The sequence below is a fragment of the Parasteatoda tepidariorum genome, chromosome 3, assembly GCF_043381705.1.
Source record: "Parasteatoda tepidariorum isolate YZ-2023 chromosome 3, CAS_Ptep_4.0, whole genome shotgun sequence".
Taxonomy (NCBI): domain Eukaryota; kingdom Metazoa; phylum Arthropoda; class Arachnida; order Araneae; family Theridiidae; genus Parasteatoda; species Parasteatoda tepidariorum.
The window spans coordinates 43,643,767-43,671,694 of record NC_092206.1 but is presented as its reverse complement, the minus strand read 5'-3'; the positions used below and the strand labels follow the sequence as shown (position 1 = coordinate 43,671,694).

Genomic DNA, 27,928 nt, shown 5'->3' with positions numbered 1-27,928 from the left:
TGATGAAAACCTAAGCATACCGTGCTCTATCTTTTTGTTAATATGTTGATGCGAGTTTCGTGTTTCGTTGTTGTTCCAGTCCAGTTTCATCTTTTGACAACTCATAAAGATATAAAATTTTTTTGCTAGTTATTTAGCTTATTTATTATTTAACATTTTTCAATTTTGTATGCTCTCTTGAAATATTGAATTTCCAAATGGATTTTCAAACCAGATTGAGTCAACTTTATGACGATCTCATAAATCTTGGGTTTGTTGTTTCTGTGAAATATTCAGATAGTAATGTAATTTTTCAAAGTAAACAAAATCTTTGTAGATAGTTAAATATTGTTTAATTTTTTTTTAAATTTTTATATCGTACAAGTTTTTATTTTAAGAAAAGTTATTTTATATGTATATGTAAACATGCTGACCGGTTAATGAAAAAAATTGGTGTTTGAAAACCTTTGTTGCATGTTTTAATAAAATTTTAGTAATTTTTATTGATATTCTATTAAAATGTTTTTTTATTTCGTTGGGTTACTTATTTAAAAATTTAGCAATTATTTAGAGATTATATATAGTGTGTTAAAAGGTATTTTTTAAAAAAATTGTTTCTTTTATTTATTGTTATGAGTCAAATGTTTATTTAAATGCCATTTTTATTAGACTTTTTCTTCTGTTTCACAAAAAATATGAAGCATGTTTTATTTTTAACTGTTAGTATCTTTTTAGGTATCCAGCAGGAAGTATTAAAAAGGAAGATTTTTGCAATGCATTCTGCAACTCGCAGCCAAATATGTTGTTTGTCAACATTTCAGCTTGGTTGAGTGTTCAACTAGTAGAGTTCTCCTCTGTTGAAAGTAAAATTAGCCCATTTGAAGGTACAGTCATTTGTGATTTATATATTGCTAGGATAACTGTGCATTTTAATATTAAAAAAAAAAGAAAACATTTCTTTCAGAAATTTTTTTTTTAAAAATATTTTGTTTTTGACTTTTTAATTATTTTTCTATGTCTAAATATTTTATGAAGCATTTGTTCATTCTTTCTCTAGCAAACTGTTTAAAAGTTCCTACTTAAACAGTTAAAAAGAAGACAAGTGTAATATTGCGATATTCTCAAAATACCACGGTTTATAGAGTTTGGGTGCTTGAGGACTAGAGAGTTATTGAATTCATAAATGATTTGACTTCCAGGTTTTGTAATGGTTTTATGTAATCAGCATAACTCAAAATGCTAGTAAAATTTAATCTTGCACAAACTTCCTTTATTTTGATGATCTTCCTGACCCCACATAACAAGGTATAGTATTAGCTGCTCCAAATTGAATCATTATAATGAAATTCCATGGATAAAGAAAATAGTCCAAAAAAGAACAGTGGTAGAAATGACATTTATTATCGCATGATAAAAATTTAAAATTGAGATTTTTTAAAGTCGTTGAGAAATATTGTAGTTAGTAGTTATGCTATTGCTTATGATAAATCTCAATTGACTTTTAATGTGAAGGATATGATGGAACAAAACTCAAGATATCTAATCTAGAGATTTTGATCTCTAAGAATTTTAATTTTATATTTAAAGCAATTGATTGTCAAGAGTGAAAGAATGCCATGAATTATAAAATGAAGGTAATGTATGAACAGGAAATTATACATTTAGTTCCTAAACTTGGAGATGTAAAAACTGTAGTTTGCTGTTCTATCTTTAATGTTAGGAAAGATGAAAAAAGGGCAAACTTCGAGATATAGAGTCAGATTAGTAGCACAAAGCAATGCACAGGTAAGAGGGAAATCATATGATGAGATTTTTAGTCCTGTATTAAATGTTTCTTTGCTAAGACTTTCTTTTATCCTCTTTGTGTACCAATTTAAATGGTGCCATTGTCAACTTGAAATAAAGTGTACTTACCTTTACACTAAACTTAAGGAGCAAGTCTTTGTAAGACAAGCACAAGGTTTTGTTAATAAAGATAAAGCTGACTTTGCTTATAAATTTAAAAAAAAAAAAAATCCCCTTGTGAACTCCAAAGTGGCAGAAAAAGGTTATTAGAAATTACTAGGGTTCTAATTAAACTTGGTTAGGTAAAATTTCAATGGTGTAATTGTGTTTAGATCTTTAAAAGCAATAATATATTATTGCTTTTTAATGTTGATGATATTGCAATTTTTGGAAAAACTCAACAACTAGATTTTAATTATAGTATTTCTGAAATAAGTGATCATTTTAATGTTACAATTTTAGACAAAATTCAAAAATTGTTGAAATTAAATTTTTTGGTAATAAAATTGTGGTTTTATATGTCAAAAGCTATATATAGATCAGATTTGTCAAAAATTTTCTTAGTTACATTTTTCTCATTCTTCACAACTTATTGCTACAGTAGTAGTTCTAACTAAATTAGATTGTTCTAACAATAGACTACATAAGAATATATGTTGAAATTTTCTTAGTTAAATTTTTCTCATTCTTCACTACTTATTGCTACAGTAGTAGTTCTAACTAAATTAGATTGTTCAAACAATAGACTACATGTAGAATATATGTTGAAATTTTTGCAGAAACATACTAGAATGTTTGACTTTCATTGCAAATCCAACTAGACCAAATTTGAGTTATGCAGTTTATATGCTATCACAATACCAAAGAAATCTTAGCGTTAAACATTGCAATATTTGTATGTTAATGATACTAAAAATTATATGTTAAATTTAAATAAATATTACTACTTTGAATGTAAATTGTTTCTTAGATGCTAATTTTCAACCAATAGAGATAATAGGATCTGAATGAGTGGTATGATATTTTTTTATTTATCAGGTACCAATTTCTTGGCGATCAACGAAATAAGAGTATATATCCGAAATGGAAGCTGGATATGCAGCAGTGGAGGAATTTAGTTCTTTAGTTTACTTCTTTACTTAGTTTACTTCTTTAAAAAAACTTCTTTAGTTTAAAATATATGTTTAGAGGAAGTCAAAACTTTTAAGTTTATTATCTCCTAAGATTAAATTGTTTTGCTATAACGAAGCAGCTATAGATTTTACAAGTTCTAAAATAGAGAACCATAAATAGAGCATTGATATTAAATTTTATTTTTTAAGAAATTTAGTTTTATGTTATGTTGTAGATAGGACTGGGCGATATTAGAAATTATATATCGTGATATATCGTCAATTTTGCATCGCGATATAGCGATGTATCGCGATATAGTATTTTTGAATTTCATTTACTTTAATGCACAGAAAGTCAGATTTCTATCAAGACTTCATACGCATATTGATTTAAATCAATTTATAAATTTGAAAATATATATGTTTTGCTAAAGAAAGATATTAAATAAATTGACTAAGATGTACAAATCTTACTTAAAATATTTATTGAAAAAATGTGTGTAGATACAGAATGAAATATTTGCACTTCTTTATCGTTTATAAGGTATAAGCAGTCTTAATTTAAGTTAACCCCTAAAACACCCTTAATGAAAAAAAATATTGTTATTAAACAAAAGCTGATTTTAAAATTTCAAAATATATTTTAATTAAAATAAAAGTTAGATTGACTAAAAGCCGAAGTTTAAAATTAAAAATGTTCGAATTTTAAACTAAAAAGTAAACATAAGATTTGTAATAATTTCTTAAAATTTTCGTTCTCTGAAAGATTTCTCAGTTTAAAAATAAAAAGGGAATTTTATAAAGATATCTAGCTGAAATTATTGAAAGAAAATTTAAAAAATTAAAAAAAAAGTTTGTTAAGAAATTCATTATACACTTAAAACAAAGTGTTAAAAAAATTTTTTTTTTTTTAAAAAAAGAAACTTTTTTTAACAAATCAATATTTGCTTGTACTATTATGCGTAAATAATTACAGAATTATTAAGTTCGATCGTAATGTTCAAATTCTTAATGAAGAAGTAAACACAAGTTTTGTTATATTTTCTAAAAATGATCACGCAAATAACAAAAGATTTCTTAGTTTAAAAATAAAAAAATAAATAAAAGTGAAATTTATCAATATATTTACCTAACAGCATAGGAACAAAATTTAAAAAATAAGTTCGTTAAAAAATTATTTGTATGCTTAAAACAAAGAGCTAAATAAATTTTAGAAAAAAAATGCTTCTTAAACACTATTTTTATTATTATTTCATATAAATAATTAAATTAAATTAAATAATGACCGAATTATGAACGAAAAACAAAGTAAGGCAAAGTTTCTTAATTAAATTCTTAAAAATAAAAACAAAAGAATTGTGATATTCGGTAATATATTTAGCTAATTAACTAATAATATAAAACGAAAATTAAAAAAAAATAATGATTTTACTCTCTAATAAAACGAAGTAGTAATTGAAAAAAAAAAAAAAAAGAAATGAATAAAATTCGCAAACTTTTCAAATTCTTTTGAACAAATAAAGTTTATTGACTTATGTCCAAAAAATAAGTTTTGTTTTAACTTTATTTCTAAAAATAAAAACAACTCAAGATTTATAAATTTAAAATCAGTAATAGAAGCCCATTAAATTATTAGAAGTTTTATCCGAAAGGTTTTTAATAAATTAAAAGAAAGTAAAAAAATAACCTAACAAATTTATTTACTTTGTAATTTAATTCCTTATGGGTGCCTTAAATTAGATTTCCGATAATTTTCACATTTAAAAATATAAAAAAAGTTTTGTCAGAAAATAAATAAAAAACTTACCTAATTAATGAAGAAACTTTTCTTTATAAATTCTTTTCAATAATAGATTGCGTTCAGAACAAGGTTACGACGGCGATCACGAAGTTAATCCCATTGAAAATAATCTACAAGAAACGATTTCAAATCGCGAAGGTGCGAAAACGAACATGTGATATAACGATATAAGGTCTCAAAAGTGGTTCTGATTCTACCGCTCATCAGTCAAGGCCGTCTCAACATAACGAAACAATATCGTCTTCCACAGCGCGAATTAGCATCGGAACGTAAGAGAAAGTCCTTGCGTGTATCGCTATATCGTTATATCGTCTTCTTCACTCGACGGCTTAAATCAGATTTCTGATGCATCGCCTGGAATGAAAGTCGCTGTATCGGTTTGCCGATATAGGCGTTAAATCGATATGTCGCGATATATCGATTTATAGCCCAGTCCTAGTTGTAGATTTTGTGTACATGAACACTAGATTGAAATTGAGAAGATAAATTGTTAGTTAGAAAACTAACTGTCAGAAATAAACTTAGTTAGAAAACTAACAGACTAAATCGTGAGTTAAAAAATTACTTAGAAATTTTGGGATCAAATTTATTTATACATTGTTATTATTATTATTTTAAGCAGAGCTATCTGATTGCGCGGATTGTTAGAAATATTTATAATTCAAACTAATTAGTTGGATCTTTCCTCATAATACAATTTTTTTTATTTGTCATAATGTAAAAATAGAGTTAGAAGTTACGACATTTTTATGAGAGAGTAACATACCTCTTTTAAAACTTATTATGTTTTCAACATGTGCATAAAAGTTACAATTTATCATCTTATTTACTTTAATAATAGGTAAAATGCTCAGTGTAAATTGGTTTATGATGTTACTATATTTTTGTATAAAGTATGAAATGTTTTGATATCATAGCTTGTACTTTTTTGATTTCAAACTTGCTTGTTCTATTATATTGTAATTTACTGGGAAATTTAGATGCTTCGGTATGTTTTAGATTAATTTATTAAATGTAAAGGCTAACAATCATGTTCTCATAAAAGTTTTGGATTGCTGTTACGAATTGTCTTGCCCTCTCTTACTTAGCACTAATACTTTACATCCACTGATTACTACACTGATATTTTGCTAAAAAATTATCCATTTTTATTTTAAGTTCAATTTCAGGGTATAAATTTACCTAGAAATCTACTAAACTGATGTTTTTTTAAGATTAAATAATTGCCCAGATGGTTTTTTGATCTATCTTTACTGTCCAAATAAATTAGGAATGTTCAAATTAATTTTGAAATGATGGTCAGAATCGGGTAGAAGTGATTGGTAGTACATCAACTTGGTGTGAGAATGCCATGTTGGTTAGTCCAGGAATGTTGATGTAACTGCGTTATGTGTTAAGAAGTTTTGTATTTGTGAAAATTTAGGCTGACTATGGTGTCAATTTTTTATTGCTCTGAATCTGTTAAAAGGAGGATTAAAGTTAAATATAATTTTAAGATATTTTGAAGAAAAAGAATAGGATTCATGATTTAAGAGAGATTAACTTCAATGTATTAATTGTATGTTTTTTACATGCCTGTTTAGCATCATTAAATAAGTTTTGTTTATGTATTGCTACATTTTTATGAAACTCTCTCCAGAGATGTAACAAAATACATTTAGCATTGTAAAATAATAGTTTTCTGTGTGTCTATTGCTGTATCTTTATGAAATTTGTATCAGGCTGGTAATAAAGCTGTTGCCTGTCTGATGACATTTGATATAGAACTGTCCATTTTTTTTAATGAAATGCATGTTTTGTGTTAAGAAACGACCATTATACGATGCATGAAGTTCATGAATGTGCATGAAACATGCATTATAAAATGCATGTTTTGTGTTAAGAGAGGACCCTTATACGAGTGAGAACAGGAAATTTTATAGGATTGCAATTTTTGATTCTGTTTTTGTCATGTAATAGTATATTATGCTTGCAATTTAACTATTTTTATAATACCCTGTTGGCATTTTTAGTTGAGGAAACTTAAAAGATTATTGTTGTTTACATACCTTATGTTCTTTACAAGTTTGTATTATCTTGTTCATATTTTCTGTTTTTATTATTGATCAAATATGTATATTAAAATATATTTCTCTTTTTAGAAGGAGATGATTTTCTAGGATTTATGGTCGAAATAAGTTCTTTGTTGAAAGAACTAAGTAAGTTTTACCTTTCACATGCATTTTAACATATTTTTCTGTGCACCAAAAAAAATAAATATAGAATGGACCTCCCTGAATTACTTTTGATCTAATGATCTTCATCTTCTAAAACTCAATCTTAATGGTTTGAATTACCTCAAAAAATGCTAATTAATTAGTGCAGATGGTATTTTAAGTTACAAAATCAGGCCCAAAAACTTACTTTCTCTGACTAAACATACCTTTTTTTCAACAAATTTTGATTTCTGACCCCTGAAATATAGGGGTTAGCTGCAGTCTTGAAAATACATAACGTTTAATCATTAGAACAATCCAAAGTTTGGACCCCTTAATGTTAATTTTACTTTTTGATATTTCGCCATATCTTGAGAACTTTTAACGAGAATTTAAAATTTTTTGCACACAATTATAAAATTTGATTGTTCAGAAGTAGTTTCACGTAAAAAAAAGTGTTTTTTCGCACTATTTATATATTATTTAATAATAGTTGAAAATTTTTTGAATTGTTAGGTGTACAAATTTTTACATCATTTTAAAGTATGTAATTTTACCTGGCAAAATTCAAAATTTGAGTGAAATTGGTAGAATAGTTCTGGAGAAATTGAATTTTGAAAGAGCCATGCATTTAAAAATCATTTTCTCATCAACTACTTAACTGATTTCACTGAAATTTTGTATTTTGCCATGTAAAATTATATACTTTAAAATGATGTTAAACAATATATAACCTTACAATTGAAAGTTTTTTTTTCGATTATTCTTAAATAAAATAATAAAAAATAATAAATATTTATTAATGCATTCTTGCATGGAATTATTTTTGGAGAAACAAATTTTATAATTGTGTGCAAATTTTTTTCACTACTTTGCTCAAAAAATTCTTGAAAAATGGCAAAATATGTAAAAAGTAAAACTAATGTTTAAGGGATCGAACTTTGGATCGTTCCTCTCACCAAACAATAGGGACCATATTTCCCACGTTGTGTCTACTCTTTATCTATTTGGAGTCAGAAATCTGAATCCAGTGAAAAATCGTTTCTTCAGAGAGACTGCGTTTGGAGTCTGATTCTGTGACTTAGAATGTCATCTGCACTAACTAGTTAGCATATCTGAAATTATCCCCACGAACCATTAAGAATGATTCCTATACTGTGAAGATCCGATAATTAGATCAAAAGTTATTCAGGGTGGTCTGTGTTTTTTGCCACGCTGTACATTTTTATGTATTTTTTTCAGTTTGATTTTGATTTAAATTCATTCTTTATATAAGAAAAAAGGTGCCCAAAATACTGCATAGCATGCATTTCCTTCAAAGTTTGTAACTTCAAATTTTTTTTGAATATGAAAAAAATTATTGTACATACACTAGCTTGCGAAAGTTTTTGGTCAACGTGTGAAAGGCACCTTTTTATGGTTTTTTTTTTCTGTAGAGATGATTTCTGTTTTATTTAGTCAAGCCATTATACATTACACTTGATTTCAGAATTTTTACTTTTCTTGCAATTTAATGGAAAATGTAATCTTCTTTGGATTAAATTTAAATCTTTGCACTCAGTTCAGTTGACTATTTCTTTCTATATATAATATGGATCTTGTAAGAACTAATTCTTTAAAAATAAATGTTAATAATTAATTAAAGTTAAAATCACGATTTCTGTAAATAAATATGCAAAACTTATGATTATTTTCTAAAATTGTATTTTCATCCAATTCTTAGATGTAAGAAAATCCCTTCACGGAAGACAAATAACTGACTGATATGAAAATTGTATTTGATTTAAAGTGACTTTAAAGTAAAGTGCTAACTTTGCTTTCTGATTGATAAGCAGATTAGAAATAAAATTATACATTATTTATTACGTTTCTAATCAACCATCTATAATATTTAGTTGAGTTTGACTTTTGCACGCTAGTAAACTGCTGTTTGTAGAAAATGCAACACCATGAAAGAATCATCAGAATCAAATGAAATTTAATGCAGAAACGACTTGTACTGATACAAATAAATGATGAAATTTTCAAAACAAAAGAAACAAATTAAGCGTCCGAAATCAGTATTTGGTGCAGCCACCACGCGCTGCAATAAGTGCTGCTATACGACGTGGCATGGAGTCAAACAGATGTTGAATATCTGCTTGAGGAAGAGAATTCCATATCGCTTGTATGCGCAACCAAAGTTCGTCTTTGGAAACTGCAGGACGCGGATCACGAGTGAGACGCCGACCAACCATATCCCACACGTGCTCAATAGGCGACATATCCGGCGAATAAGCAGGCCAAGGAAGAAGTTGCATGCGTTGTGCTGAACAGAAGTCTCTAACAGTCCGCGCAACATGTGGGCGTGCATTATCCTGCTGAAAGATAGCTCCAGGGATGCCTTGAAGGAAAGGAACGACTTCGGGCTGTAGCACTTCACGGACGTATCTGTTGCTATTGAGATTACCCTCAATTCGTATCAAATTGGATCGTCCATGATACGAAATCGCACCCCAGACCATAACTCCGGGTGTTCGACCACTATGTCGTTCAATAATACACTCAGGAAGGCAGCGTTGACCGGCATAACGTCTAACACGAACACGGCCATCATGGGTCCACAAATTGAAGCGTGATTCATCTGAAAAGACAACTTGGTGCCAATCAGCTCGCCAGTCTCTGTGCTCAAGAGCCCACTGCCGACGCAGCCGTCGATGATCCGCCGTGAGGGGAATCCTGTATAATGGCACCCTTGCACGCAATCCACGGCGCAGCAGACGACGACGAATTGACGAAGCCGACAATTGTACACCTGTAGCAGTAGACCAATGTGCTGCCAGCTGCCTGGAGGAAGCTGTGCGATCATTCACCGCCATGCGGAGCAGGTGTCGATCATCGCGCTCTGACGTCACCTTCTGTCGTCCAGTGCCTGTTTTTCGAGTTGTTCGGTGCTCGTCGGTCCACTGCTTCCAAACTCGCATCACTGTGGAACTGTTCCGCTGCATACGAGCTGCTATTGCGCGATAGGAAAATCCTCCTTCTCGAAGGCCGATTATCCTCCCTCGTTCAAACTCCGTAAGTTGCTTGAATTTCTTATTCTTCCGTCGTGGAGGCATACTCAGGTCTCACTAAACGTTTGCCACTAACAAATAATCATAGACTATTTTCAACGTCCCGCTACAGCACTTTATTTATACGCTTTCAGCATCAATTCAGAGGGCGCTGCGCGCGCCACGCACGCGCGATGGCTCTGAAACTTTATTAATTTGCATAATATCCTATATCCATTATTAAAATAATATTTCATTTGATTCTGATGATTCCTTCATGGTGTTGCATTTTCTACAAACAGCAGTTTATATACAAATGCATCTACAATTTGAAGACAAAAACATTCTATTCTAAATATGTCTTTAAAATGAAAGAAGGAAAAAGATCTAAATATACTATACTCAATTCTTTTTTACCATTAAATATATGTACAGTACAGAACCCGTTATCCGGAAATCAGAAAACCGGAAAACCAAAAAACCGGAACGAAATTTGATAAATTTTCTCGTCATTTAAAAAAAAAATTTTTTTTTTTCCTCATAAGATTTTACGATTTTTCTTTCTTTTTTAACGATGTTTACCTTACCATCATTTTGGAAATAATCATTAGTCTATTACTTCATCGTTTTTTCTTATTTTTAAGATTATTTCCAATTTTTTTTTTTTTAGTTGGGTTTAACAATAAAAAAACGGCTTTTTGTAGCGATTCAGAAAACCGGAAAAATCAGTTATCCGGAATAGCGATGGTCCCGATCGTTCCGGATAATCGGTTCCCTACTGTATTTGCTTATATCAATTTTCATGAACTTATTCAGTTCTGAAAACATTGGGGTCATTCTATTGGAATGGATTCCAAATAACTAAGTTGTTTCTGTTTGGAGTGTTCGTCTATTCAGTTCTGAAAACATTGGGGTCATTCTGTTGGAATGGATCCCAAATCACTAAGTTGTTTCTGTTTGGAATGTTCGTTTTAATATTATTGTATGGGTAATGGAATATGTGTTATGCCTCATGAAACATATTTTACTTTCACAAAAGATACTGAAAATAGTAATTAAGTTTCGGTGATTATTAATCTATTCAATATTTATAGATTGCCCCATTAAGAAAATTTCTAGTGGACCATTAGACAGTAGACTGTCTAATTCTCAAGACCAGACTGATGCTCTAGGTATGCATTTTAATTGTTTGCATGTTTTTAATTATTTTGGTATACATTAGTTTATATTTTTGATGAACAAGGAACATTCTCTATGAAAGTTTTAAATTTTTTATATAATATAATTTATAGTTTTTATTTTATTATTAATTTTTTATTTTTCATAATTTAATTATTTTATTTATATAATATAATTATTTTTATTGGATATAAGCCCCATGGTAGTATTGTGGCAACACACCAAAATTGTTGCAGAGTTTCAGCAGAAATATCTTTCATTTGGGAACTTGATAGATGACAAAACTTTTAGTTTTCTTTTCCGGTTAAATTTTGCAGAAGTAAACATTATTCTGCAAAAAAAAAAAAAAAAAAAAAACCCAACTTTTTTCACCTAGTTATTAATAATTTCTATATATTTCATACAATACAGGAAATTCGAATTGCACATTTGAATATTTACTTTTTGGCAATTATTTTTTCGTTTTTTTCAATCAATTTTATGGAAGTTATTGCTATTCTTTCTACATAGTTTTTAAAATCCTATGTTTTTAATACATTATTACAACATTCAAATCTTGAAACACGCAGCTGAGTAACCCCATTTTGAAAAGGTCAATCTGCAGTAGTTTGTCATTAATCCACGCAATTTTGTCTCTGATCTTTTTTTCTACAATTACTGCTGCAGATTTCAGATTTTTTAAAATGCTTTTTTTTTTAATTAACGTGATGATGACTTGCAAAATGGGAGGGGGGAGGGATTAAGAGTGTTCCCCCTTCTTCTAACTGCAAGAATGTTGCCCATAATATTGCAATATATATAAAATTGCAAATACGTAAAATTTTGATGAAAGTAATTTCAATTACTATTAGCTCTTTTACCTTTACTTTTAAAACACTTTCAAATTTTTTTTTTTTTTTTTTTTTTTTTTTTTTTTTTTTTTTAAAGACCATAATTTTAATACAACTATTTTGTAATTCTGCTATTTGAATATCATCTTTGTTCACTGAATTAAAAAATGTTAAAAGGGAATAATTTAGTGTAAATAAGTATATACAAAGTAAAATTAAATTGTAACTATAAATAAATTGTATTTTAAATCAGTTAAATTTCATCATAATCTTTTTTATATCAACCATGTGGAATCGAGTTAATAATATTGTAAAAATTCTTTCATATAGATTATTAAATACAAAGAACTGAGATAGAGACACTGATATTTGTTTTATCTTGAAAACACGCAAGCTCTGCTGTATGTGAAATGAAAATTCTAGATGTGGGATATCACTCTCGAAAAAAGTATTGGGGGTGGGGCTGGTCTGGTATTAGTTGTTGTCACTATTTGTATGAGAATATGGTTGGTGGTTTATTCAATATTTTATGAACATCATTGGCAATGATTTCACACATAATCTTGTATTAATTGTTTTAAATATTATAGAATAACTAGCTGTACCCTGCGTGCGTTGCAACGCTTTCAATTTGAATTTGAATTTTGTATTTAAGTGTGTAAATGACATTTGCGATTATGATTTGAAATGCAAATTTTATTTAATGGTGAAAAAAAGCAGTTAATTCTCTAGGATATCATTAGTGCATTTTCAAACAGACATGTATGGTGATGCACACGGAGCATGAAACATATTTTGGACAATGATCTGAAATAAGACTGGATCTATGGTGACATCAAGAATTTCTGCTGATATCTGATCAGTTTTAGAAGGTGGTTTTTTTTCAATAAGCCAAATTAGAATGTGTGCCTGAGGCAATCCTCGTTTTTGCCATTCAATAGAGTACACCCAACACCGTGTCTCTCTAAAAACATGACGCTTCACAATGAAATCAAGTAAAGATTATCATTTTTGTTTGAACACACGTGCTGTAATATCATGACGATCCGATGATGATTGTCCTGGTAACAAAATATCTCTAATTTCAACCCAAGCAGAATTGCACGTAAATGTAATAAATAAATCTAGGAGCCCATATGCGAGAACATATGTCATTGCATCCTGTGAGTATTCATACATGTGCCTTGGAGTCCAAGGCACATGTATGAATACTCAGACATGTATGAATACTACATTTGCAGGGAGTCCAAGTTTTTCTCCCTGCAAATGTAGTCGGCAATATAATCATTTTCCCCACATCATTAGGATTAACGTTACCATCATTAATTATTGCATCCCGTAAATGAATGCATTCTTCTGAACGTAATTTGGTTTGATTTAATTTAATATACAGTAGGCGTTCAGTTTCAATTTTCGCATACATATCGACAATGTATTGATGAACTAATTGTCGACATTTTAAAGTATGATTATCAGCGTTTTGGCAATCATTAATCTATATGCATAAAAACTTATTGCACTTGCTTTCTTATTGGTTTTCTCGCCTGTTTGCGGACTTCTTAATTTTATGTTAAAATAATATCCCTCCTCTCCTCACCAAAATAAAATAGGATATTGCAATGCATCATATGATCGATACGTTTCTGAGAACTCTTTGAACGTCACGATTTCTGCGATGAAGAACTGTATCGCGGGAGGTAAATTCTTCGCCAACTATAACAATAGCCACTTCATCCAATGTTGGCGCATTGTATTTTTCTTTGTGGTGGCCTACAGGTGTTTTTTCAGCTCTAATAACAACTTTGTAAATATCGGATGACATTTAGTCTAGGGCAATTGTGAACAGCCTAATTAACTGATTATGTTGATCGAAAAATTTTTGTAATACGGTAACAATTTTTCGTTTAGTGCCATTGTTTACCTGACAACGTTGATTGACTTGATCATTTGTGTTATCCATGAAATAAATTTGTAGAAATTTATGATCTGCGTTAGGCATTGAAAGAAGTGATCCTTGCACGATGATAAATTTGGCCTTGCACTTTGAATGTTGGGATGTAATTCTCGTTCAGGATACGTGTAGCACCGAATAAAGTCATTTAGAAACACGAATTGTACCGGCGTATATGCGCCAAAAAATGTTTCGATTGGTTTGTTTGACCTGATACGAAGGTTGATAATGTCTCGGCAGGCGACGTAAAATCTTGTAGTTTCTGTATGCTTCTAGAACAGCAAATTTCAGCTGTTTCATTTTTAAATTTGAGAGCATTACAAAACATACATAATTGATATATTTCTCCGATGATGACACTTGGGGGAAGACTATAGTTTGTTGTCGGATCATAGTGAAATGCACTGAAATTCAAATCAGAGTATTGGCAGCGTCTGAATAGCGAAATGCGTTCTCGGTCGGTTTTCATTCTTGCTTCCCGTTGCTCTGATGTTTCCGACGAACGGGCTTGTGTAGTTCGTAGTTGATTTGTTGACAGTCTTCTTTCCTGTTGCTCAGACGTTTCTAAGGAACGGGCAAAAGCATTCTGTTCTCGATTAGTTTCAAGTCTTTTTCCCGTTGCTCCGATGTTTCTGAAACACGGGTAGTTCTCTTTTTGCGCGCTTGAGATGTCGACCGACTAAGAGCGATTTGCTTAGGCGGCATATTTTTGCAAATATTCTTTCTGACAACGAAAAAGAAATGTAAAAGTTGGCAGTGGTCGCAAATTTGCTAAATCGAAATATCACATACATATTTTAAATAATAAAAAGAGCAATAAAAATGAGATGAATAAGAAATATGAAAATTATAAGATTTAAAACAAAAATCAATTTTATAAATGAAAGAAATAAAATGGATGAATTCGAAAACTTTGCATAAATAAACAAACAAACTAATAGTTTTCAAATGACAACTGTCACAGCACTGAAATCTTCGAAAAGTATATTTAATTTTGCTAACCTAAAATTACGTACTAAATATAAATATTTCTGAAAACGTGCAATTTGAATGAAATTTGCTTTTGTCTTTATATTTATTAAACAGTTTTCACAGTACTGAATCCGTGATACGACCAACAATTAAGAAATCTATTCTCGTTGATTTTACTTGCTTGTGCTCACCTGACATAAAGAAAAGCGCGAATTAAAAATTAAAGTATATGCAATTTACTTTAATTTACTTTTCTAAATGAATAGAGTTATAAGATAGAAAATATCACTGTTGTTATCTTCAAGATATTTGAAAATTGAATCGTTTATAGCAAAATTTAAAACAATGGCTAGCTTTTAACCAATCAGAAAATTCCATTTCGACTTTCACTGATATCGCTGGAACGGTTTATCGCACGGGATAAAAAGTATCCTATGTCCTTCTCCTGGCTCTAAACTACCTCCCTGCCAATTTTCAGCTAAATCGGTTCAGCCGTTCTTGAGTTATAAGTGAAGTAACTAACACGACTTTCTTTTATATATATAAGATATAAAAAAGTAGTTTTTATGTTTCGGTTTATTATTTCATCGATAAATCTACTTAGAAAAAGCTAGACCATTGCAATGTGTCCTTTCTTATGTGCATATTAGTGTGTTTCAGTTACCCAACCTTCCATCCAAAAAATAATAATAATTATTTGACAATATACTGTGTCTTCATCTGAAAATAATTATATAATTATCATAAAATATAACTGTGATACTACATAGTTAAATATCTTGTAACATAATTGAATTAACAATTATAATAATTCATTGTTATACGTTTTATTAAGACAGAGCTATCTGAAAGCGTTCTTTATCAAGAAATGTGTTGCACTATCGTTCAAAATTCTGCTCAATCTAGGCACAATACATGATGATTTGTTTTTCTGATTTTTTAAAGAGGCAAATAGTTCATTTTCAGTTGAGAAATGTATATTTTTCTATGTGAGGAGTTGTATATTATCTTTTGAAAAAATATTGGTAAAGTACTAACATTTTATTTTTGTCAATTGTTAACTACAATCTAATACATCAAAATAGGTAAAATGTAATTATGTTATAATAATGTTTCTTTTTTAATTGCAACACTACATTTGCTGTATTATGGATATGTCTTGCAGTCTAATACAAAAAAGAAGGAATTTACAGGGGTGAAGAGCACTCTTGAAATGTAAGGAAGTGCTGGCCTCCATGGGGATAAAATAAGTAGACACAAATTCAACATTTTGTAAAAAACACAAAGTAACTGTTGCTACCTATGGGGATAAAGTAAGAGGCGATAGTTACAACATTTCATAAAAATCACAAAATAAGTGTTGCTGCCTATGAGGATAAAGTAAGCAGCAACACTTATAATATTTATTGTAAAACATAAAGCAACTTTCTTCCTATGGGGATAAAATAAGTGGCAACAATTTCAACATTTCTTGAAAAATAAGATGTAACTGTTACTACCTAAAGTAAGCGGCAACCGTTACTTTGTGTTTTTCAAGAAATGTAGAACAATTATGTTTCTAGTTTAAAAAAATGTCCCTTTCACTCTTTATTTCAAAACTGTTGAGGGAAAATATATTTTCCTCAAAAGTCTATTGACCTTTTAGCAAATATTTCTTTAGTTTTAACAGTTTATATTTAGAAAATGTTTACATTAGTTTTGAATTGTTGATAGTGCCTCTCAAATCATTTAACTCTTAAGTTGTAAAATTCTTGTATTCTATGCTCTCTACTTTAGATTTTACTGTATATTAAAAGTTAATTTTTTAATAAATTCATTTTGTACTTATTGTAATTTATGTATCTTTTTAAATTGTAAGCTTTTTAATCCTTTGTTTAGTTATTCTTTTAGCCTTACTTTTTGCATTTCTAATTACAGTTTTTCTGTGTTCTGAACTTCAAGCAGCTAAGCTGATTTTCCTAAAGAAACCTAAAGAGTCTACACCAATGAAAATTGAATTAGTATGTCATTTTTATTCATATGCTTTATTTTAATAATATAAGTTGTAAATAAAAAGCATATGTTGGAAATATAAACTTATTATTTCCAATATTTACTAATTTTATATACAATATTTGAACTGTTCTTAGTATGTTCCAAACTTGATCATGTTTGATTATTGTAAGATATTTAATACTATATGCTGTTTAACTTACATGTTTACGCTGTTGACTGTTAGAATTGTGAGTTGATTTCATTTTGTCTTGTCTCAAGCAATACTTTGAAATTTTGATATTATTTTCTTTGAACAGATAAAACAAAAATACTTTCAAATTTAGTGAAAAGTTACTTAAGTTTTATACCATGCAAGTTTTATAACGTTTAAAAATGATTTTGTTCATGAATACTTTATTTATTTATTTTGTATGAAAGTATTTTTACAAGTTGTAAAATTGTATATAGAATGATTGAAACTAAGCAGAAATTACAAAATTTAAAAATATTTTTATTTTTTACTGAACATTGATGTACAACATAGCTAAAGTTAAAAAAAAAACTTAATGCAAAAGAAATTATTATATTTTGGGCATGTTCTTCTAATCATAAAGATTTTTAACTTTGAAAATCTTATCTTTGAAAACCTGATCATAAAATTAAATGTCATTTTTGTTCAAGTTATTTTAATTATTTGTTTTGTGTTATTTTATTGAATGTAAATCAAGATAATTATTTATGTTTACAGGTATTTCTCCAGGCCAAATTTACTACCGTTTAGCGGTACATTCACAAATTCAACTTTAGGAAAAAAATACTTTTTCTTGAAATTTTATTTTTGTATGCCGTAAGAAATTATAAATTCATATTATTACCATATTATTGTGTTGATTTTGTAATATAATTTTTGATTTTTACAAATTATGTCTAAATTCTCACAAAATAGGTTCCTCTCAGAAAAACCTAGACAGACCCCTGGTTTATGAAATAGCCAAATTTGTTCTTCCTACATTAAATATTCCTCTTAATTGGTCATCAAGATATCTTGTAAATGAATAATTTATTTGATGACTCATAATAAAAATATTTAAAAGATCAATCATTCAATTTGGATCAGAGCATTCCAGTTTTATGTTTAAATGTCAAGTTTGTTTTTTCTTTCTGGGACAATATTTATTTAGTTAAATTTTCAAAGTGCATGAGAAGCTGTGTATTTGTTTTTTTTTTAAAATTATTTTTAGTGTTAGTTTTCAAATGCACTCTTTTCTTGATGTAATACTATTTCTGACACTGTTTTTTTTTTCTCCCTCAATAAGGAAGAATCAAGAACAGCTAAAGAATTAAAAGAAATGTTAATAGCTCTAAGTTTTGGAAAGCCTCCTGATAGCATAACTACTCAAATGCTTTTTGGAGAAGTTGATAAAAAGGTAACTATTCTTTTAATAGGCATTATACATAAAGAACATTTTTTTAATAGGCAGTATAGCTTTTTTCTATCAAGAAATATGCCTTTATAGCATTTTCTTAACAAAAATAGAAGGAATAAAATTTTAAAAAAGTGATTAAATAATTCATTTTATCGCAATAAGTTATATATTCCTAAACATAGAAGTAGTTTTTTTAATTTGGTTCCTGTCATCTGGATGTTAGTGAATGACCAGTAAGTATTGTCTCAGAAGATGATGATTCTACTTCAAAATTTTTCAAAGTATAAAGCAGTTTATTTTTTTAAACAAATGAAAGGAAGCTAAAAAGGAAATATTTTTTAAAAATAATATCTAGATTAATCTAAAATCAGCTTTTCTGTGAGTTTGGGTCACCTAACATCAAAAGATTGCGTCGTATCAAGGATAAAAAGCAAAAATGAATGATGCTAGAATAGAAATTTTTTCTCAATTTCAAAACTCAAACTTTGATTTAATAATGTAAAGAGTTTTGAAACAATGATAAGTTAAGCCATTATTTCAATTTGCCCAGGAGAGTGTTTTTTATATACCTATCTGTAAACAATACTTTGAGCAGTTTGGTATAAAAATGTAGGATAGACCTATCACTAAACTGTCTAAATCCTTTTGTATATCGAAGTATAAAATTTAAGTAACAGTCTATATTTCATTGATTATGATTTTATATTTAATCTTTCTAAGTATTTTACTGTAACTGCATGTATTAAGGCTTACTTATTTAAAGAAAGTTTGAGGCATTGCAAGTTTTTAAATATAAATTTCATGTTAAAGACATTGGTTTTATTTCATTTATGTTATTGACATTATGCAGGAATATTTTTCACAGAGAAACATCATTAGTCTTACATAATATTTTCATCTTTACATCTTTTTCATATCATTTATATTCATTTAAAAAAAATTTCTGACTGACTGTAGCTAGGTGATTCTGTAGCTATTTTTAACTGATGTGTATACCTGTTTTATTTGACAAACTCTATACTGCAGTAAATATAATTATCTGATAAATTGTAGTTAGAAAAAGCAAAAGTAATCTTAAGTTAGATTAATTTTTTGTTTACCAAGTTCAAATGTAATATAAATATATTTTTATTTTGTTTGTTTCATTGTTATTGTTGTATTAGAAGCGGGATTTTTGTTAATTATCAATAATTAGTAACAGATTCTTTGATATTTTTTAAAAAAAATCTTTGTTTCAAAGTGTTTTTTTTTTACATTATATATTGTTTAAATGTAAAATGTTTTAAATTTTACTTGTAAAACTAATAGTGAATTTTTTAGGTTAAGTTATTAAGTCAACCTTTGCCACCCAAAAACTTTGTGGAGGAACGACTTTTCTCTGGATACTTGACTGAAAAGCAGTGGTTTCAGATTGATGATATGTATCGAGAATTATTTCAAGAATATCAAACAAGAAGGCAGCTTTTAATTACCAGACTTGAAGTGACAGTTGAATCATTTTTATGGTCTGATAGATTGAAGGTATTATTTGTTAATTATTATATAAAACCTAATAATTGGTTTATCAGCTGTACTATATATTGTTACGAATTGGCCTGTATGGTATGACTGACTGAGCTTATAATTTCAAAAAGTTACTTGTTAAAAGGTGAATTGAATAAATGAATTTTAGATTTTTTGAACTCATTCACTTTATTATGTAAAAATGTTTGGAATATTAAAGGTTTTAAATTTTCTATGCATATATTTTTATTTAATGCCTGAATATTGAATTAATATATATTGTCATCAGTAATTATTTTAGCGGCTGGCTGAATTTGCCGATTTTAGTGACACATTCTTGATTATTAAATTTCATATCATCAGTTGGAGGTTAATTTTAATCACAAAATATATTAAAGTTCAGTACATATATGGCTGATTTTCCTTCATTGATTCTTGTTCGTTGGAGTAATGAAAGTGATATTTCTAAATTCATTGCAGTTTCTTCTATAGGTTAATTAAAGCCGTCAAATATTTTCACAAACAATTGATGCGAATATTGAATAAATGTTTGTTATTCTGTAACCTTCAATAACTATTCTTTCCCATTGTTGTTCAAACATTAAAATAAACATCTAAAATTTAAAAAAAAAGAACGGCTTTTTATACTTTTTTAAAAAATGTTTTAAGCAGCATGTTTGTTTTCAGTCTCTCTCTCTCTCTCTCTCTATAAATATANTATATATATATATATATATATATATATATATAATTTATTTCAGCCTTTTTGCTCCATCACCAACATAAGCCAAATATTGAATTATTACTGCTGCCTTTAGTTACCTAATATGAAGTGATAACTTAAGAACATTTGATGTAATTATAGATTCATGTTCTATTACAATTATTTAATTTCGGAAGTAAATGTTCTTGAATTTGCTGATGGCTTAAATTGAAAAGTGGCCATGGATGATAATGAAGAATAAATTTCGCATTTGTCTTAGAATGCTAGAATTTTATCATTACAAAAATATTTAATGACATTAAAAAGAAAAAGGATAAATAAAATCGCAGAACAGTGTGTCTAAATAACAGGTTAGCATATCAAAAAAAAAGAAAGAAAGAAAGAAAATCATTTTAATTTTATTTTATCTTAATATTTTTTTATCATCAATAATAACCATGTTAATGAATAATTCCAGCCTAAAAATAAGCAGAATAAGGTATTTTTAGACCAACTAATATAAATTTGTTATTTTCACCTGTACTAATCATAAATAATGCATAATAGTATTATTTTTGGATGGTCGTTATTTTTAATTATTTATATAATCATTATAAGTAGCTTATTGTTCACAGCTGATATTAAAATTTGATTTTCTATTTAACAGAATAAAGTAGAAGAAATTCGAAATATGTTTAACAAGCAGAAACCTCAGTTATCTTTAAAACCTCTTGTGAAAATTTCAGACATTCTTGCTGCGTCAAGTGGTAAGTCATATATGTGTTTTAATTTTAATTGGTATAATATCATGTTGTTTACTGTTACTCTATTGCATTTTTTTTTGGATTCTTAATTGCTAAACATTTAAAAATTAGTATTAATATGAATCCAATTTGTAATAATTTAAAATTTGATAAGATGTACTAATAACTTCAAGTTAACTGAAATTTAATTTTTAGTATCAGTTTACAAATGTATAACAACGATCTTTTCGATATCAAGTTCATGTATTCATATTTTTTAGGAATATTTTCTCTTTCTATTAACATTGTCAACAATGCCTTTATAGAAATTTATACATTATTGCTGTGGTTTATTTCAGTGTAAATGTCACCCCTGTTTTTTTACGAGATGGCAAATTTCTGGTAAGTCGGGTATATAAGTCAACTGCTGTAAAAGCCAACTATAAAAATTTTTAAATTAAAAAAATAATAATAATTAAGTCTACAAAATTGTTTCAAGCAAAATTGTTTTGCTGGATATGATACATTTGCCTTTAAATAAAGATGAATAGCATTATTGAACCTGACACAGATGATTTTGTGGAATATTTGAATTAATAGCTTTATGGTATGTATTAAAAATTGACATTGTTATATGTTTTGAAAATTGAAAAATAATTTACACAAAATTATAGGAAGGTCCATTAAAAAATCTAGTTCTATTCATATTTGAGTTATTTTGATTTATAATCAATTGACTGTAGTTTAAGTTTATGCAGAGGATAAACTTTTCAATTAAGGCCCTGCAATTATTATTTTGTTGAATTGTTATTAAAATTGTCTTTTTTTTTGCCCTAAGATACTTTTTTTTTTAAATTAAAAGAATTTTTTTATTCCTAATATATAGTTTTCTTTAGATATTCGTAGTTATAATTGTCTTATTATCAATTTTACCTTATCAAAATAAGTTTTAACTATTTCTTTGAATTTTTAAGTTTAACTAATTGTTGTTTAAATTAACTGATAATCAAACGTTAAACGTGTTCTAAAATTCTTTTTTTCATTTTTTTTTTCAATCTTTGCTTCATTTTTATATTTTGTTTTGTAATTTCTTAAACTAGATTTTATTAAAAATTCTGACACAAAAAATTTTGCTAAATTACCTTAAGTCTAATTTACTACTATTTAATTCTAGAGTGATTTTGTTTAAATTAATTATTATTTTGTTTTTGTTAAATTCTTAAATTTTGAGATCTGACTTAATATAATGTTGGACTTAAATAATAACTTAACTAATAACTTAATAATCTGTTTGAAAGATATAGAAAATTAGACTGAAATAATGGGAAAAAATTGTAATAAAATCTAGCTAAATTGAATCTAGTTAAAGAATAAAATCTAGGTAAAGAATATAGTTGCTATAATCTCTAATATGGCTTCAACTGAAGTTGACAATGCTGTATTTCCTGGGTTATTTCTTCCTATACTTTTTCATGAAAAGTTTTCACTATATATCTTTTAAATCAAATGCCCTGTTTTTCATCAATGTCAAGAGTGTTAAAATTGCTGCTCACTGCCATCTAAATTATATTTATTTTAATTAATACATCTTCAATAATTCTCTTTAAGGCCGGGATATCCTGGTTGGTAGGGCACTGAATCCATGTCCAAGAGGTTGTGGGTTCGATGCTCTCCGGCCGAAGACTCCTCGTGTAGTTAATGGTGACTGATGCACGTTAAATCTGTCGAGTCACAAAGTCCTCCATGTTCCCATAACAAATCATTCCTCTGGGAGTATTGATCCAGGAGTTTCCTTGTCTTCTGGATTGGTTCAAAATTACAGGGCTACGGAGTTGAACATTAGTAGTCGTAAACCCGAAACTGAGTCGGCTGTTCATCGACGGATATAATAATAATATAATAATTCTCTTTGTGTTTAAAGTTGTGTGCATTAAAATTTTTAGTCATAGATATCTGGAGGGCGAGAAGAAATTTGTAATTTACTTCATGAAAAATAGAATCAAAATGTATGAGCATGATTATACATAATGTTTTCATTTCTAGATTTGCTTACAATTGAAAAAACTAGTTGTGCTGCTGTTAGAAAAAATACCAAATGTACCATAAACAAAGTTATAATTGGTTCGGTGAGTAGATATTTTAATTTTTCTATTTACTGCTTCATCTAATTTGTATTTAATCTCATCAGATTAAGTGTTTGTTCAAGTTCAAGTTTGTTAAGTGTTCAGATTAAGTAAACCATATTTTTAACGCAGAAAAATCAGCTGTGTAAAGTTTTGCAAAAGCTGCGATTAAGGCTCTGAGGGTGATGAAAAAGTAATAGCTAATGTGATTAACTTTAAATAATTCTTTTCAAGTACCACTTTTTATCTCATAAAAACACTGCTTAATATATTAAGACTGTGTTCTCTAAGAATCTTAAGCAGTATCAATAAAAAATTGAACTTTTAAAAAGAAGTTACAATATAAGATCATTTGAGTTCATCAGTTGAAATTTTTCATGAAATTGGTTTTTATAAAATCCTTAACATGAAACTAATTGTAGGTTCCAGATCGTGGTGGTCGGCCAGAAGAGCAACAGCCTCCCCCACCTGAGATTCCCAGCTGGCAAAAGAATGATTCTTCCTCAAGGGGTGGCTTTAACAAATCTGCTGACAACAGGTCTAGGCAAGGAGATAATTCATATCAGCAAGATAGGCAAAGACAATATCAAGCTCCTAGGGATGATCGGCAAAGAAAAGATCAGCACTATAGTCATGATAATTCCCGTCAACAATTTAGGAACCGTGATCCATATAATATGAACGACATGGCTAGGCAGCCGCCAATCAATGCAAACAGAATGGATTACAATCCTGTGTTCACGCCTGTTCAGCAAGTTAATCCATACACCTCTCAATTTGGATTCGGTGGCTATGGTCCAGCTGGAGATAACTTTTCTCAATTTGGAGGCTATGGGCAATCTGCACCTGTTGGAGGAGATGGTCATGGTCATAGAGGTGGTGGTGGTCGTGGAGGCGGAGGGAACTATCGGGGATCTAGACCTTATCGTGGTAATCCAAGGGGAGGAAGAAATCGATATTAGTTATATTGTATTTACTATTTATATTAAAAAGTCTGCTGTTTTGTTAACATATGTATACCTTTGTTATTTCCGTAATAGGAAAATAAATAAATTATGCTGACTGAAATAAAGAAAATCTAATCAACCATACAGCTCAGTTTTTTCTACATTTCTAAGTGTCTATTAAATGAACTGAGCTATAAAAACATCTAAGAATAGTAATTTATTGGATGTTAAAATCCGAGATAACTTTTTTATATAGATTTACATAGTATTAAAAACTTAGCACTTAATTGTTTATTGAATAAAATATTTTGTAGCAGAGATAATTAAAAATAAGTGTAAATTGTTGGCCGTCATGTGTCTTTATACTTAAAACTAATATTTGGTTTTGCTTTAAGATAAGTAAAATGAGTTTTCCTTAATCTGACATTATTCATCATGAATTTTTGAAATCTTATGGAAACCCTAATTTTTCTTAAATATTTCATTTTTCAAAAAAAAAAAAAAAGATATCTAGTTTTATATTAATAAAAAACATTTTCCAAAATAATGCAAAGTTCAAACTGCACTTTTTATCTTTCCTAATAACCCCTTGTCTAAACCTACAGAATTTTATCAAAAAATTACCTCACTTTTTAAAGTTTAGGTACTAGGTTATTACTGCAATTTTTGGTTATTTTGAAAATGCTGTTTTATAGTTTTTCTCAGCAGCACCATCTGTTGATGAACATAGTTGCTAATTTTGAAATTTGTTTAGTAGAAATAATTTGCTTTCCTAAATAGAATGAATCTAATCTTACATTTCTATCCCTTTTAAATTTTCTTTAATTAATTTTTTCAAATTGTCAGTTAATTATATTGTTACAAATTTATTTATGTGCCTCATACATTCTTACTAAACTGCAAAATTTGTTATGTATTTATGTTTTCTTTTTAAAAACTCCTTTACTCATCTTTTTGTCTGAAATTTCCATAGATTTCAAAATTCATACTCTTGTTAATATAATATTAAACTATGCAATCTCAGAATAAAGAAAATTTTAATTAAGCACTTTTTTTTATACTTTTGTATGAATCTGTGATAATATTTTTCAGTACAATATTTTGAAAAGCTACTAGCATTTTTTTCTTAATTCTACTGTTTGTTTTTTCTAGTTCTACTGTTTATTGTAACAAAATGTATGAACTTATTATATCTCTAGACAAATGCCTTATTTATCTCTTCTTTATTAGTGCCTGCTTTTCCCATACCTGTTTGAACTTTCATTTTGTACTTCATGAATATTCCTAATAAAGTATTTTGAATGCATTATTGCTTACTTTAATGTAGTCATTCTGTTGTAGTATATAATGTAGTATGTAAGACAAAATTAATGGTCACAGGATATAAATATAACAAATGAGGACTTAAAAGTTGTTAGTTAATCCCACCTGATCACTTTTTTTGTGTCAAAAATGTATATGTGCATTTTATTAGTGTATATATATATATATATNTATATATATATATATATAAAAACCAATATGGAATTATTATATATAATTTATAATACTCTGAATTTTACTTTAATTTCTTAAACTTTTTTGAAAATGAACCTTGTATTGTTTACTGTATTTTGAGAATTGCTTAAAAATATTGCTATGGATTTTTAACTGTTTAATTGCCAAATAAAGAAAGGATTATTCAAATAAAATAAAAAATACAATAAAAATTTAAGTGTAAGAAATTTTTAAGTGCCCTTTTACTGACAGTTACACTTAAGCTATATTTCAGTATATGTCTTTGGGTGGAATAGAATAGTATTCACTACAGAATTATTGGAAAAGTGTTCAAAAAATTGTAAAATATAAGTTTTGTAAATGTATTAATAGTTTACACTTTTGGTTAAGCTTAAAATGATAATATATTGACAAGAAATTCAGCATATTCTCCAGAAAGAAATATTTAATAAAATATATCAATAGGAACACAGTTCACGAGTTCAGAAATTTCTTGCAAAATTGTTATAAGCTCTTTTAATTCTTTTGGATCATGAAATTTCATTTTCTTGTTTGACTTGATAACAGGAATTTTTATTTGCCTTGATCCATGAATTTGATTTTTTACTTTACAGCCGAGATGAAATAAAATTTGTAAATGTGAATAATTTTAAAAAAAAAGAGTGCTTGCTATTCTTTAACAAATTTGGTAACTAAAAATTTATCTTGAAAATAATATAAATATCATAGAGGAAAAACTATTAATAGAGAGAATCTATTCAATGTCATTATTGAAAATACAGTATACTCTCGATATCTCAAAGTTGAAGGAAAACTAGAAAAAATTCCAGATAGCGAGTTTTCAAGACAAAAAGTTCCGAACTAAATGTGATCTAAAATGTAGAAATATATATTCTTAAATAATTCTATAAAAATTAGACACGTGAAACGTGAGAATAACACTAATAAATATGTATGTAATGATAGTTGACTATGAGTCTGAATACAACAATGATAGTTTTATTTTTAAAAGTAAGACAAAAATAATTATGCATTAAATAGAAAAAAAAAATTGGTTTTCATTGGTTGTGATTTTTTCAAAAAAATAAATTTTCTGTTTAAAAAAAAAAAACTGACCTAACAAGGTTTTGGGGCGAAACTCTTTGACGTAGGAATTAAAATTAGCATTAGGTAAATATAAATTGCCAAGATAAAAAAATATTTTTTTGGCATAACAAGACTTTTGAGATATCAAGAGTATATTGTTCATTTAAAAACCACTTCGATGTTAAATTTTAACGTTATCCTTGACAAATAACACAAGAGAAAGAGTAATACATTTTCAAAGCCCTTCAGAGCATCAGCCCATCAGAAAGAATTTCTTTTTTTAATTAGAATGTCAACAAAAGAGAAAAATTCTGATTATAAATTAAAGCATTCCTTGCATTACTTTTGAAATATTGTCATAGCCTCTGCCACTTTATTTGATGTTTGCAAATTCAAAAGAAGTTGAACTTGGATACATTCATCCCCCCTTTTTTTAATTTAATGCCATTATATTTATTGAATAAGTTTTATAATAACAATTGAATGAAATCCACATAACTCTATGAATCCCAGTAATCTTAAAATGCCTATGTTCCAAGAATGGTATAGTTGGTATTTTACTAATGTTTTCATTTTTAAAACAAAATTTTTATTTGATGCATAATAGACGGTTATATTATGTTTTTAAAAAATTATGTTTTAATTTTTTTAATTGTTTAAAATTTTCGATTTTCGTATAAGTGACTACTTGTTTAAAAAAAAGAGCCACTGTTAAAAATACTATCGCTGACTACTGGACGCTGACTATTTCCTAATTTCGCCCTTAAATCTCGTATAATATTATGTAACTAAAATCTCATACTTGTAAAACAAAAAATATCATTTAAAATGTTGTGAAATTTTGACTGTTAAGAAATGTGTATGTAAGCTCAGTCCTAGCTCTAAGTAGTTTTAAGACTCTGATAGGTTTGTGCTCATAATAAATTTTTCTTAAATTTTTTTACTACTCTGTCAATACTCTATATAATATCCGTATATATATAAATTANTATATATATATATAATTAAGGAAGAAAGAATCTACTGATGATGGAAAGTTGTCTATGGTGAAGATATATGCTGTGGCTTTGGTGGGTTAAAACCTAATTG

General features: G+C 28.1%; 1 protein-coding gene across 1 annotated transcript; it reads left to right on the top strand.

The window, feature by feature from the left end:
- Positions 1–25,562, top strand: LOC107448454 (protein FAM98A). Its single transcript, XM_016063649.3, has 10 exons — positions 1–250; positions 715–863; positions 6,819–6,875; positions 10,999–11,076; positions 16,754–16,836; positions 18,127–18,237; positions 19,558–19,758; positions 21,111–21,210; positions 23,230–23,312; positions 23,732–25,562. The coding sequence occupies exons 1-10, from the start codon at positions 198–200 to the stop codon at positions 24,269–24,271; spliced, it is 1,455 nt and encodes a 484-aa protein (XP_015919135.1). The 5' UTR covers positions 1–197; the 3' UTR covers positions 24,272–25,562.
- The last annotated feature ends 2,366 nt before the right edge of the window (positions 25,563–27,928 follow it).